This window comes from Gossypium hirsutum, chromosome A05 (assembly GCF_007990345.1).
Source record: "Gossypium hirsutum isolate 1008001.06 chromosome A05, Gossypium_hirsutum_v2.1, whole genome shotgun sequence".
Lineage (NCBI taxonomy): Eukaryota > Viridiplantae > Streptophyta > Magnoliopsida > Malvales > Malvaceae > Gossypium > Gossypium hirsutum.
In genome coordinates, this window is record NC_053428.1 from 95,983,090 (window position 1) to 95,998,930 (window position 15,841).

Below are 15,841 nucleotides of genomic sequence, written 5' to 3' on the forward strand. Positions count from 1 at the left end.
TTCCAATGGCAGCGACAACGATACGACAACAATGGGGAAAAATGACGGCAATGGCGACATGAACCGATACCTCAGCGAAAGTCCATGGTGGCAAGATAGAAGACCCAAAGTATGCTTTGGGTTGAATTTTGTATTTTTTTATTATTTTTCTTGAATGGAATCATGGAAACTTTGGCTAGTTAGGGTCATTTAAATTTTATACTTTTGTTTATGATAGCATGATGATATTTTTTTACTATGAATGTATGTTCATGCATATGTATGATAAGCATGTCATATAGTTTAGGGAAAAAATGCCACATGTACTTTTCATGCATATATTGATCATTCATGATTGAAATCGGATATTAAAAACATTACATGTTTTTAAAAGATTGAGTGGGAGAAGGTCCTTAAATAAGACATGTGACCTTCATCAATGGTCTATTATGATGGCATGACAATTTAACTATCCCACGGTAGGATTGTCATGTGAACCTCATTGAGGAAATATCCTAAAAGTAAGAAAAATTATCTTGTAATCGTAGTTGTAGGTATTATCATGCGATATAACAAGAAATTTTTCTTTGAAAAGGACAATTATTCACAGCATGTTACTCGGTAAGATTATCCCACGATGACTCATTTGTGGCATATGACCAAGGGGTTGATAAGTCTCATCTAGGGATATAGTAAAATGCTAAAAAAATAAATATTTAAAATAAAAGAGATACATGTCAATTTTATAAGACTGATTTTGGAATAAAAAAATAAAAAAGTACACTGCCAGTGTACAAGATACTACTTTTCTCTTAATGTTAACTTTTTATATTATCATTTACCTTTTTTATTTATTTCCTTACACTTTTTTTAGTATAATTACAAGTGGTCCTCATCCATTTTACAGTTTGAGACTAATCTTATTCTTTCCCGGAATGATATTCAAGTAAAACATTCTCAATACATTATTTAAATGTTGATTATGTCTGTAGTGAATTGAGATATTTCTCTAGTTTGATTTAATGATAATAAATAAATAAAAATACATTTTCAATGGTTAATCACATAACTCATTAAAAAATTAATCTATAAAATGAGCATTAATATTCATGATATTAATAAAATGTCACATTATATTAACTAGGGATGTTCAAATTTCGGTTAAAACTGAATTAACTAACCGAACCGATCTAATTCAATTAATCGGTCAATTAACCTATTTAGTTCGGTTGGAGATAAGTTAAAAGTTTTTTGGAATTTTGATTAACGATTAATTCGATTCGAAATCAGACAATTAACTAAATTAACCAAACTTAATAAATAATATTATATATTATATGTATTAGGCTATTACTAATTCGGTTAATGTAACACTCCAGACCCAGTCTAGACATTATGGCCAAATTTGGAGAGCTACATTAAACCACCTATGGATAGCCCAACGTCTAATAATGAAACTTCAAACGATTCAAAGTCAAAATCCAGACCTTAAAAACAGCAACCCAAAAAGAAATATGCAATAGTATAAATTCTTATAAAACAATAAAGTAATTAAACGAACATGACCGAGCTCCTACTATGCCGACCCGCCTAAGTCTGTGAGTTACCTGAAATTCAACCAAACTGATGAAATGAGTTTACATACTCAGTGTGCAACTTATGTATTCAAATAGCAGAAAATACCAGACAAGTATTCGAGTTCTCAGTATTTAGATAATTCTCAAAGTCAGATACAGAAACAGAAACAGCATATATCAAATATAGATCATATCAGATACAGATGTAGATTTCCTACTCCCATCCTCTACACACCATCTCCATTCATCCTTACACACCACATAGTGACTATATATCACATTCAGAATGTTGCAGGATAGCTGCCAGATTAGAGGGCGATAAATTACAAAGATCAAATATATATAAATATATGGCTTAGCCACCAGAATCGGCAGATAATTAAACTGCCCACACTTCCTCATTTATCACAAATCCCGCCCCAATGCAGATGCATAATTTACAGAATCAGATATGCGTACACATCATATGAATGTTCAAATAACAGATTTTCCAGTAACAAATCATCAAATAATGAGTTTTATAGCCTAATTCAGATAATACGGACCCTACAAAAGGCCTACGTTCAATTCGAACAACATTTACAGCCCTAACGAAAAATTTTGATTTTTGGCCCATATGCCTATGTGGATTCACACGGCCTGGATGATTGGCCCATGTGGTCAACCTGGCACCTGCCCATGTGGCTTATCATAATGCCTCACACGGCCTGGCACACGGTTGTGTGACCCAAGTCAAAGAGTTACACAATCTAGCACACGACCTGACACACACCCGTGTGACTCAAGTCAAAGAGTTACATAGTCTAGACACACGCTTGTGTCATTTGCCCGTGTGACTCACAATCGAAATAGTCCTTCACACGGCTTGGACACACGTCCGTGCCGCACAACTGTATGACCTAAGTTAGAGAGTTCCATAACCTACCACACAACCTAGCACATGGCCGTGTGGCATTGACAGCCATGGATTCCGGCTTTCATCGTTCGTAGAAAACTCGAATTTTGTTACACACCTACTATAGATTCGATGTAGAAGCAACAAAAGTGACTCTAGAACTTACAAACGATAATCCAATGACTAATTAAACAATTATTCCCAACGAAACGCTAAAATTAGCACACAAAAATCGAGTTACGTCGAAAAGCTTCGACACAAGAACCCCAAACTCAAAAATCAACAATTACCTTTGCACGATACTGCAACTCACAGGCATAAAACATTAGGCAAATTGTTATCCTCTAGATCTTCGCCTAAAAGAATACCAATTGAACACTTAAGCAGAGAATTCAAGCAAATTAAGCAAAAACCAAATTTGACAACAACGAACGATAACGAATGTTAACAGAAATTCAACAACAAAACTTACGCAGTTAACCTTTCAGTCAAAAAATAACGAAATATGCAATTTTCCCCACAAACAGTAGCAAAAATTTAACAGAGAGGAATCAATGAAAAGCAAATGAGAGAAATGACAAGAAGTAAAAACAAAAACAAAAAGAAATGTAAAAAGAAAAAGGGAAAGGGAAAGAAGGAAACCATTTAATTAATTTAAAATAACTAATTTCGGAGTAGAAAAATAAATAAAATACATTCTCTTTTATGCAGAGACTCAAACACAAGACCAAAGGGTATATAGAAATTTAACCATTAAACTAGCAGACTCATTCTTGACATAAGTTAATGCAAAAATAAACTTAAGTCGAAAGTTCAAGGTTAAGTCAAAATAAATAGTAAAGATTTCAAAATGAGATATTTAAACCCTTGACCTCAAACACACAGTTAAGGCTCTAAACCACTATAACAAACACTTATCTTATTGATCAAATTTAATAAACGAACATTCAAATTTTTGGGACCTTTCAGTTAAATCGATTAATTTGGTCAAATGAATATTATTAATTTTTTTTTATGTTTTATACTTGTTTTAACAAAAAATAAATATAAATATAAATCTTAGTTCTTTTAATTTTTTTTGAAAAAATTTTGATTCAATTAACGGTTGAAGGATTAAAAAGTTTAATTAATTCGGTTAACCGTTTAAATATCCATAATATTAACTCTAAATTATTTAGATTTGGCTTTTAATGTGCAGTTGTTAATGAATTAGATATCAAATTCCGAGCCTAACCCTTACCACCAATTATATTAAGTCACATTGTGAACATAAACCTCCAATTTTCATAAAATAATTAAAAAAAAAGAAAGAAAAATCACTTCTTCTTTCGTTCAAAAGATTTATAGTTTTTTTTTAATTGTTTTAAAATTGATTCCAGATTTTCTCCTTCATTTTGCATTCTCTATAAACGCTTATGGTCTCCCGCCATTCTCCTGTGATTATCATCCATTTTACCATCTTAAACTAATTTTGTTGGAATCCAAAGTAACATTCCCATAAAACTTCTTGATACATTATTCCTATATTTGATTACACATCTGCAGCAAAATCGAGTACCTTTCTAGTTTAATATAATGAAATGGTTAATCACATACCTCATTAAAAATATATATAAAATGAAGATTAATATTCATGTTATTAATAAAATTCACATTTTATTAATTTTAAATTCTTTAGTTTTGTTTTTATTAGATAATTTTATTATAGGTTCTGATCATATTTGTTCTTTTTGACATAATATTATAATTTCTCTTTACCTATAAATAGAAAAAATAATATACTTCAACACACTTAAAATTAAATTTTTTTACATTGATAACAATGCACATATTAATAGAGTTAAATTTTAATAAATTATTTTTTTTAATGAGCGGTTGTTAATGAATTGGATATCTTATTCCTATCCTATGTTACATGTACAGTGGGACGAATAGTTTGAAGATAAAATCAGCAACCAATAGAAAACATTTGTGGTTAGGATTAGAATCTAGAAAAGGGCTATTTCTCCACTTGGACTCTGAACCAAACCATGGCTTCTTCTTCTTCCATCACTCTCCCAACCCTTCAAGGTTCTCTATTTCAATCTCATTTCCTAGGAAAAAGCCCCATCACCCATCGTCTTCATAAACCATTTTTCTCGGTTGCCAAACAGCCTAAAAAGGCCTTCTATGCCAAGTTTGATCTATTTGAAATCTTGGGAGGTAGGGGGCTCTGCAATGGAGAAAAAGGCATTGAAGTTGAGCTAAAGAGAAACGTGGATGAAGGTTCATCAGTTGGTAACACAGATGTTGAAAGTTCTGACAGCACAGCAATCTCAGTTCCAGATGATGCTTTCGAAAAGGAGATGATGGGGCTAACCGGGGGGTTCCCCGGTGGTGAAAAGGGATTGAAAAAGTTCATTGAGGAAAACCCACCACCGGCGAAGCAATCAGTTTCCGATTCGGTAAATATTGCTAGTCTTGGGAAGCCAAAATCACCGGAGTTGCCACTGTTAATGCCGGGAATGATCGCGATTGTTAAGAACCCGAACAACCCCTTCTACATGTACTGCGGCATTGTGCAGCGGATCACTGATGGGAAAGCAGGGGTTCTTTTCGAAGGTGGAAACTGGGATAGATTGATCACGTTTCGACTGGACGAGCTTGAACGCAGAGAAAAAGGCCCTCCAATGAAGAATCCAAAGTCTGTTGTTCTTGAAGCTTTGTTAGAAAAGGATCCAAAATGATTTCTCTGTCTCAAATGTATGAAATGGTACGAAGCAGTTTTTGACTATTAATGCTTAGTTAGGAATCACTGGCATATAAAAGATATGTTAAATGCTCTTTTATTGGTTCCTAAACTACATTATCACATTCTTGATTTCCTTGTATTAACCAAAATACAATATACCTACAACATCAACTACTAACCTAATACTATACTGCAAATTTCCCAACAAAACAAATACTATTAAGAGTATTCTCAACTAAAATTTCCAGGTTTCAATAGCTCCACTCCTGGGGAAGATTTAGGCCTCCTTCTGCTCTATAATTTCTCCTTGTTTGGTTCAACAGTATATTTCTTCTGGCAACCAAAGCATCTGCATAATTTAGAACAATCATGATTCAATGACTTAAATTTGGTTCAGTTAAGCTTTCGGGAGTGCAAAAATGGTGTGATCCGTAGGCTCACCATAGTTTGGGCCAAAGCTAGCTTTGAGATGTGGCTGAACATGACTGCTGGAATCAGCAAAGTTCAGATTTAAAGCTTGAACAACCTTCGCTGGGACTAGCACTGTTGAGCAACCTGTTTCAAACAGAAATAAGAACCAAGCAAAAGAAAACTCAATAATTCATGGCTTTAAGAACAAAAACTGAGGAGCAAATATGTTGTTTTCAAAGGGTTTAAAGGAGCCCTCAAAAGAATGGTGGGTTAAACAAGGATTTAGTACCTGATTTCTTCTGAGGCGCAGGAGTGTTGTTTGGATATGTACGAGGTAAGAAAACACCAGTTCCAGCAATCTCTCTTTTAACACTTTGAGATCCACCAAGAAACATAGCTCTGGTGCAAGTACCAGAGGACCTTCCCCCAACAGCATTATTCTTTGCTCTACACTGGGTTTGCTGCAGTTGCTGTTGTTGTTGAAGCGATTCTTTCCAGTTGCTTGCTTTCATTTGCCTTCTATGAGTCTAAAAAAAAGGAACCGTGTAAGCCCCATATCAAAATAAAATCAAAACCCTACTTTTTAGAAGGAAAAAAAAGGCTTACCTGATTTTTAGGAGCAAGATTATAAGAAAGACTCTGACTTGGATACAACCCAGAGGGCGAGTTGTTCATGAAGGAATGATTGTGTGTCTTGGGAAGGAGTCTTCCATGGTTGAAGTTGATGAATTTGGAGGCTTCATTGCTCATTTTACGCCTTGCAACTTGGCCAGCTGCTGCATATATGAGATCCCAAGTGTCATTTTGGGCACCGAAAGGAGTTTTTGGTGGAGAAGGGACTTGGGAAGGACCATTTGGGCTGCCATTGCTTGAAGCTGACCAGCTTACGAACCCACTCAGAGTTGACTGGGGTGAACTCGCCAAAGCTCCAGTTTTCTGAATATTAACAGAGGATTAAGATTAACAGCTTCAAGCTCGACATGAAAAACCCAAAAATTATTTACCTCATTTTTGTCCCAAGAAAAGCTAGGAACGGTGAGTTTATGAGTAATTGAGAGAGGAAGTCGACGAGTCAGCCCAGCAAGAAACTCATCCTCGTCACTGCTTTCAGTTTCGATAGACCCAACAACGGACTCAACAGGAGAGCCGAGAGCAGAGGAATAGTCGAACTCGTAGGGGAACTCAGTTGGGAAACCATGAACCGAAACCAACGACTTAGGGTTGTTTTCGCCAATATTGCTTCTCTGAAGCTTCTCTTTCTCCAAAACAAAGTCATCATCCATTAAAAACTTGGGTGGAAGCCAAAACTCAGAATCATCCATCTGCTTAGCCATGACCAAAAGAACACAATGAAAAACAGAGGAAAAAGGGAAAGAGAAGGAAAGAAAGGGAAGTGAGGCGAGATGAGATGAGATGAGGTGAAGGATTCACAATAATGGTGAGACTTAATAAGTAAGGATTTTGAAAGAAAGGAAAGGAGGGAAGGAGAAGGGGTTAGGGGTAGAGAATGTTGAAGACAAACTGCATTTATTAAGGTTTCAGGGTCAGCCTTAAAAATGGCAATACCAAATAATATTTAATAAAAATAAAGAAATGAAAATTTCTTGGAATGTAAGATGTGCAAACAACCGAAAAGGAATTGTCCAGTGGCCGGACACTTTTGTCCTCTTTTGTTTTGGTTATTTTTAAACTTAATTAACAATTATATTCAAATATTAAAGAAAAATACTTGCAACTATTTCTTTTTTTCTTTTTACTTTTATGGAATTTATTTGTAAGAGTTAGGGTTATAAAAATTTAAAAAAATAAAAAGAAAAGATAAATGTCAATTTTTTAAAAATTAAAAAGACATTTATCATATACAATCAAGAAATTAACAACCATTCTTTCAGAAACAAAAAAATAATCATAACCAACTCAATGTAATTCAACTATCGTTAAACAAATATAGCAATTAATTTAATTGTAGGATTGATTTATATTATTTTATTAGTCGATTATCAATTATTGAATTTCATAATCGATTTGGATTGGAGAGTGCTTTGGTACAAGTCCCTATCATTTTTATTTATATTAAATTTGAGGTTATGCGTTGTGTTAAAAGAAACAGATATAATCAGAGATATATAAAATTAAAAGAAAATATTATTTGTCTCTGTTTGTTGCAAATTATTGAGTGTAAAAATGACTTATTTTGTTTATCAATAATTTGCTTCTGAAATTCAAAAATTAAAATTAGATGTATTTGAGCTCTCGCAAGTCATTTTACCCTTTAAGGGAGTAGGAAGTCAAAGTCTATTGGTATAAATTTGGAAATTGGCCATTGCTTTTGACCCGATTGTGCTAATAACTTTGGTAGTGGAAAGTGCGCAATAATGCACCTAAATTATTTATCAATAACACACAGACTCAATCTTCAGAGTAAGTAGGATTTTAGAGGAGGAGTTATTATGATTTTATCATCTATATTTGTTGCCCAATTGGATTAGGAATCTATATAATATAGCTGTAAGTTGGGTTCATTTTCATCCAACTTTTTTACATTTTTTAATTCTATATTTAATTTTGTGTTTGAATTTCTTTTTTTTATAAAATAAGATTTGTTTTTATGGTTTCTCGACATTATTGGATAAAATAATATCTATATACGACTTTTAAGTTATTTTTAAATATTTTAAATAAAAATATTTTTTTACATCATAAAAATAAAAATAATTATAAATTAATGAAAAAATATAATTTAATTTGATTTTAATAATAATAATTTTTTAACTTATATTCTAAAAATTATTCAAACATCATTTTTCGATTTTTTTTCTTTCGCCTTATATCTGAAGGTTAGAAGTAAATTAAGATTCCTTTTACAATGTCAATTATTTTTTTTATCGAACTTAAGGAAAACAACAGTGATAAATTCTCTCATTGCTAGAACTTGATTTATTTTAAAATATTCTTCATTTTCATAAACAATAATCGAACCCCTAAATATATAATTAAAAAATAGAATAAATTACCACCACACTACACCTACGTAGATTAGCATCCCACTCTAGTTTCTTTTTCATAATTCAAAAGAGAAAACATAATAATTAGGGCATCCCCTTCATGCATTATTTGTTATGATTATAATTGTTTTCCCCTTTGAAACCATGCTTGATTTTCTTTTATACATAGTCACAAATCCCTATCGTATACATAACTCAATTCAACTCAACTTAATCCATTCTTTCTATATAAATTTTATTAAAAGTTTTATCACATATATATATATATATGTGTAAAAATTACATATTTAAAATATAAAAGTATGTTTAAAAATAAAATATAATAAATAATAGAAAATATTAGGTATATTGTCAGTGGAGTTTTTAAATTTATAAGGTTGACAAGTGTTCTATAGAAATATAGTAAAATATTAAAAAGATAAATATTTAAAAAAGAGACATGTGATAATATTTTAAGATTGCTTGTGAAATAAAAAAAAGTACACTATTAATCTATCAATTTCTAACCTATAAATAATAAGCGAAATTATTTGGTACACCGCTGATAGAGTTTTTAAGTCCACAAGCAAGATCAGGGAATTGAAAAATATTTTATGGAGGTATAGTAAAATATTAAAAAATAAATATTTTAAAAAAAGAAACGCATGACTATTTGTTGAATAAGAAAGTACATTGCTAGCGTATCAAATACTCACCCAAATAATAAAATATACGATTTGAATTTAATTAATAATAGCACATGAAATATGGACGATATTAAAATGTAAAAAGAAAATGTAAGGAAAACAAAATTTAAATACGTAAATACGTAAATACGTAAATACATCATATTAAAAATACTAAATGCATTACAATTATTTATCATGGTGTTATCATTGATCTTTAATTAGTTTCGAGTTAACTTGTGACATCAACTCAATCAACAACATTGTCAATATATACAATTGATGGAGATAATAATATATACATAATAAAAATAAATTAAATTAAAATACTTTAATTTGAACTCAAATATAAGTTTAAATGGTGCAAATTTTTTATTGATTTTTTAAAATAAATTATAAAGATTAAAAGACCTTGAAGTAATATAATTTATTTTGAATAAGGAAATAAATGTTTTGGGTAATTATGGCAAGTACTTGACACTTCCTAGTATAATTATTAAGTCCACATCCTAATCAATATAAAATACTTCATTTAATTTAGGAATGAATATGAATATTTTCTCTATATTTACAATCAATTATCTTAAATGAAATATATATATAAATTCCATTTTAAGTACTTTATTTAAAAAAAATTATGATTGAATTTTTTTTAAATTTTTTTTATTAAAATGAATTTTTATTTCTTATAGTAATTTAATTTGACATATTACTTTTTGAATTATTATTTTTAGATATATTAATTTTCACATTATTTTATATTTTTTACTTATATTATTTGTAAATCCTTTTAATTTTTTAAAAAAATTAATATCAAGTAATTTAATATATATATATATAGATACTATAGCAATTTAAAGTTACAATTAAGGAAAATATTTTAATATAGCACAGTCAAGAAACTGTCATTTGACACGCTAATTATTTTCCATGTGTCTTTATTGAGTAAAGATTAAAATGAACATTATTTCAATTTGATTTCCTTATAAAAATATATCAATTTTTTTAGAAGGTAAATTCATTAATTCGTTCAATTAATGAAACTATACAATTTAGAGAGAAAATAATAGCAAACACTCGTCGTAGACGGTGAATCACAAACTCCATCAACACAACAAAGTTTTTAGCTTTAGCATCAATAGAACATTATGACACGTTGACAATTGGCTTTGTCACAACTCAAGTACGACACATCTGGAGTGATTGCAAGCACTTAATATAATAAGGAAATCAACCTCCAATAGTCCAAACCGGCGAGCAAAAATCGACAAAAGAATCAAGTATTCACCAAACTAGAGAGGATGACAACAAAATCATCCATAAAATCACTTATAAAACTAAGATTACATGCATAAGCAAGACTTAAAAAAAACATGCTACAAGAACAGACAAAAATTTCTAAAACTGAAGACTAATTAAACAATGGAAAAACAAACAAAAAACATATAAAACTTAATACAACACGGGTCCAAATAGACGTGTGAAATCATTTATTATTTTGAAATACTGTCAAAATATAAACAAATTAAGAAGTTGACGAAGAGTCACCCATTTCCAAGAAAAACTACTGGTGGCTGGTGGAGTTTTAGCAAATGACAGGCACTATCATCTGTCTAACACAACTTGTGAAGACAACAAAGATACTAACAAGATAGATTTGTAAACTGAAAAGAAAGAAGACATGTATAGTGAATGAGAAAAAGAAAGAAAGAAAGAAAGTGTTGATATGGGAAGGAAAAATGCAGGCGATAGCCAGCTCGAAGGCTGACACCGCCACTAAGCAAAACAAAAAATAAGAAACAAACAGCTTGAAAAATATATCAATATTGAATACACCTTCATATAACAAGAATCATATATGTCAATAATCTTTATTATAATTGATTTAATCATAGATTATGAAAAATATATATATAAATACTTACACACTTAGTCCAATTTAAATTTTTTTCTTAATTTTAAGTCATTATATACGATTTTTAATATCTAATGTTGAAAATACAATATGTGCTTCAAGTCCCTTAAATTTAAATTTTACTCATTCATGCATTCATTTTTTTTAATTATTGAAAATTGAGTTTCATATATAATATATATAAAATATTTCTTTCATATAAATGAGAAAGATATCAAAGGTGTTATTGAAATCATAATATTAATTTAGTTTCCAATTGTATTTTTTATACAACTTTTTTATGTAAAATTTTTTAATAATTTAATTTACAAAAAAAATTCTATTTTAATCTTTAAATTATATTCTAATTCTTTTTTAAGAGTAAAGCTAAAATCATAATTGGCAGTAATAACAAATCATTCAAGTTTATTTTCAATATTAAATTTTTTATCTTAATTTATATTCATTATAATTTAAACTATCATTATTATAAAAAAATATTTAATTATTTTTACTTTTCTAATAATATTATTCATGAAATTTTATAAATTTTGTATATCTTTTTAATAATTTAATATAATATATTTTAATTAATACAGATAATGAACTTATGTATATATGAAGAAAAAACTAATTACTAAATATAATAAACTTGTTGATAGTATGGGAATGCAACTAATATCATATAAGGTATATTAGCAAATTAAGAAACAATACGACGTGGAACCATAATATTTTGACAAATGGACACATCATTCATTCATTATTAATAAAATATATCGGTCCAATTATTAAAAAATATTTTACTTAAGATTTGTTTTAAAATATGCTTAGAATATAATACTACTAATTTTGTTTAAAATACATTCAAATGATTGGGAAAAAAAACATATATACATGGCCATATTTAAAAAAAAATACATATGTATTAGAGGCAAGAGAAATGAAATGATAAAGAAAATATTAAAATAAACACGATTTAATAAAATAATTTTAAATATTTTTATAATCAATTAAGGTGATAATCAAATATTTATTAATGATGAAAAATACTGCAAATAATAAAATATCTAAAACTTATCTTTTGATTGATAATAGAATTCATTAATTATCATGTGTTTAGTAAACCAAATAAAATAGGTTCTAAAATGGATTTTAATTAAGTATAAATACAAATTCAACCTTCAATTTTATATTTTTTTAACTAAATTTGATAATTAATATTTTAAAATAGTTAAATTGTTTTTAACAGAAATTTAATTAAAACAGTGGCAACCCTCAATGTAATTCATGTGTACTCTATACTAACATGCCAATATTTGTTTTATATGTCATGTCATCAAATATTTAAAAATTATAAAAAAATTTTAAAAATTTAAAATTCAAAAAAAATTAGCATGAAGTATACGCGAATTGTCAAATGAGTTGTCAATAACATGATAAACAAATGATGTGCATTTAATATGATGTATTTACATATTTAAATCTCTTTTTATTCATATTTTAAATACTTTTTTTATTATGATTTCATATATATTACATATGTATTATCTTTAGTCTTAAATTATATTTTTATTCTTCAGTGTATATTATTTTTAAATGTATATCTGTAATTTAAATACATAATTTTCATATAAAAACGCATATAATAAAATTTTTAATTTAATTTATGGTAGCTAAACTTAGTGTGTCACGGAATCCCCATAAACTTGTTGGTGATAAGATCATAATCTGTACCGTACAAATATCATGGAATCTGAATCTTCGATGACGTGGCACCTGTACAAATTCAGAATCCCACTTCTTTATATCGGCTTATCCCCGCCTATTTAAACGGTTGCCGTTTTCCACCGTGATCGCTGTTTACTCCTAAACGGCAAATCGCATGAATGCATTTGGAAACTTTCAGGTACGTTATAACGGCTCGTTAACATCCCGGACTTGACGCCAGGTATCAAATTGGGTTCAGTAAATTTCCCGCCAAACAAGGAATTATAAAAAATAAAATCGGAAAACATAATAATTTATTTAATGATAAAAACAAAAAAAGTGTGCGGTGGGGCCACGCCTTAACCTACTCAAATTAACAGCAATGTCGGTTGAAAGGCGGGAGCATGGAGCTGATTTTACTTATTTCATTTATTTATATTATTCAAAACTTTATAAATTAAAATGAAATTTACATAACTTCTTAATGTACATTATTTTGGGACAAATTTTTAAACTCATAAAAATAACTTTCGCAATTTATTATTAATTGACATAAAAAATAATTTATCAGTATATTCTAATTTTTATGTGATTATAATAAAAATAAAATAGATATAATAAAATTATTAATATAATATTTATATAGAGATCAGAAAAATAAAAAAGAATATTCTTTAAATCAATTCAATTGGGTAAATTTTCTTTAAAGTAAAAATTGATATGACATTTGATGTAACTTAATTCAATGTTTAGAAAAAATTCACACTATCTCGCCTTAAAATAATTATAAAAGTAATATTTTTGACTTTCTCGTCTATATCACTGTCACAATTAATTTTTACCAACATTCTCTCTCCCTCCCTCTCCCTCTCCCTTTATGTCCCCCTCTCTCTCTCCCTCCCTCCCTCTACCTCTCCCTCTCTCACTCTCTCTCTCCCTTTCTCTCTCTTTTTAAAAATTTTTCCAGCAAGGTAATGAGTTCTCCAATAAGATTTATGATTTCTAAGCTTGAGAATTTGATTTTTTTTTAATTTTTCTTGCATTTTCTTTCATTTTTGAGTATTTTTCAAGGTTAAGTGAGAAAGCTTTTATCTACGATTTTTAGCTAGATTCTTGTCAAATTTGAGTTTAGAATTTGTGGGAAACTTGAATTTGTAGTTTCTTTATATATTTGAAGGAGTTCTTTATAATTGTCATTGTTGAAAGCTTGGAAAGTTCTAGTAAGAGAGTGTAAGAGTTTGAATTGCTAATGGTTTTTCAGTGTTTAGGAGTTGCTAAATTAAACTTCATTGTGAAGTTAGTTTTTGTTTTTCGATGGATTAGATTAGAGTTCTCTTGAATTGTCGGAAAAAAAATGAGAAAGAGTTACATTTTTTCGAATTGCATCCCATTGATGGTTTTAGGTGGATTTAATGACATATGATGATAATTGATGATGCTTGATGTTTTTGAGACATGTTTTATGAAATAAATGTCCTATTAAATAGTGTTGGAAATAGTTTTGGTATAGTTGGCATGCCATAGGGTTTGTTTGTAATGGATGAATATTTGGCACTTGTGTCCATTTTATTGGTGATTGTATGCATTTATATTTGGAAATTTTTTGCATTTTTAAAGGGCTAGGGGAAGTCATTTTTTTTACATGTATTGGGACATTTTCGCTCGTTTGGTGTTTGTGTGCATCTATGTGAAGTGTTAAGGGATTAATCTATGTTTCCATTCTTGATCCATAATTGGTTAACAGAGGCATAAACTTAATTATGATTCAATATGATAATGATGGAGATGATTTGAAATTTGTGATGATTATGATTATGGAAATATGTTATCCTAGGTTTAGAGGCAATGTCAAGTATGACTTGGATATGTTATGCGACTTAAATTATGTTACTAGAAATGTGGTAAAAAAACTAATTTAATTCTACATTTTTTATATGGAACATGTTTAATTGATGATCTTTTGATGTGTTAGCATGCTTTATTGCTTAATGGTTTTATATTATGGGATTGGCATTTTGTTAACACCGATAATCTTTAAAACCTCTGCGTATGGATTGTTTGTTCTGTGTGCAGGTATTGGAAGTGTGTACAAGTCTTGATTCGATCTTTCACAACATCTAAGGCCTCAAGTCATAGCTACACACTTGTTAATATTTGTAATTCATCGATTTTGAACTTAATTTTGGGCATGTACCTAGGTCACTGGGCGAATTCTTTTGTCTTGAGTATATTTTCATAAGGATTTGGTATGTTGAGTATATTTGGCAAGTTTTAACTTATTTTGGGACTTTGAAATACTTTTGATTTGGATTTGTGATGCAATTTCCTAAGTTGAATGTATGGTTTATGTTAGAAATTGTGTAACCCAAATTCCTGTTAAAATAAAATACAATAGGCAAGATGGGGGATCTATGAAAGCAAAGGTTGTAGCCTATCGTAGATCCATAATAAGCAAAATATTGGACTAGGGTTGTAACTGGGGGTGCAGGGGCCTCTCGGCCTCACAGTACGAAATAAGTTGGATAAGTAAAATCTATATAAAAGTTTACTTCCTCTATTTGATGTTGATTAAAATAATGTGTTTTAATCTTACTGCATTGCTTCTATTTGACTTTGATTAGAATAAGGTTTTTAAACCTATAAATAGACGCAATCGTCTCTCCTCTTGTATCATTTGAATTCAACATAATTTTCTTCTCCTTTGCCCGTGGTTTTTTTTCTCAAAAGGGTTTTCATGTAAAATTCTGTGTGTTCTATTTTTTCTCTCTATCTTTGCGATTCATTGTCATTATCGATATTCAATTTTACAATTTATGGTTTACATTTTACTTACCTAGTGAATTTTTAATCTATTATGTTAGTGCTAATGTTTTGCATGTTTTAGACTTGTTTTAGTATATCAATTGTGTTTGTATTGGGGTTGCATGTTGTATCTTTTTAGGTGCATATAAAGGCTCAATTGCATGACTAGTAA

General features: G+C 29.5%; 2 protein-coding genes and 1 long non-coding RNA gene across 3 annotated transcripts; 2 read left to right on the top strand and 1 right to left on the bottom strand.

Annotated features, from left to right (window-relative positions):
- Positions 1-4,481: 4,481 nt before the first annotated feature.
- On the top strand, positions 4,482-5,291 carry LOC107957127 (NAD(P)H-quinone oxidoreductase subunit S, chloroplastic). The gene has a single exon (XM_016892565.2). The coding sequence runs from the start codon at positions 4,482-4,484 to the stop codon at positions 5,175-5,177; it is 696 nt and encodes a 231-aa protein (XP_016748054.2). The 3' UTR covers positions 5,178-5,291.
- Positions 5,254-7,253, bottom strand: LOC107957126 (uncharacterized). Its single transcript, XM_016892564.2, has 5 exons — positions 6,598-7,253; positions 6,200-6,529; positions 5,883-6,120; positions 5,624-5,737; positions 5,254-5,531 (listed from the first exon to the last, which is right to left on the bottom strand). The coding sequence occupies exons 1-5, from the start codon at positions 6,925-6,927 to the stop codon at positions 5,434-5,436; spliced, it is 1,110 nt and encodes a 369-aa protein (XP_016748053.2). The 5' UTR covers positions 6,928-7,253; the 3' UTR covers positions 5,254-5,433.
- Positions 7,254-13,713: 6,460 nt separating this feature from the next.
- Positions 13,714-15,146, top strand: LOC121229559 (uncharacterized). Its single transcript, XR_005927315.1, has 2 exons — positions 13,714-13,838; positions 14,941-15,146. It is a non-coding gene; the product is annotated as an uncharacterized lncRNA (long non-coding RNA).
- The last annotated feature ends 695 nt before the right edge of the window (positions 15,147-15,841 follow it).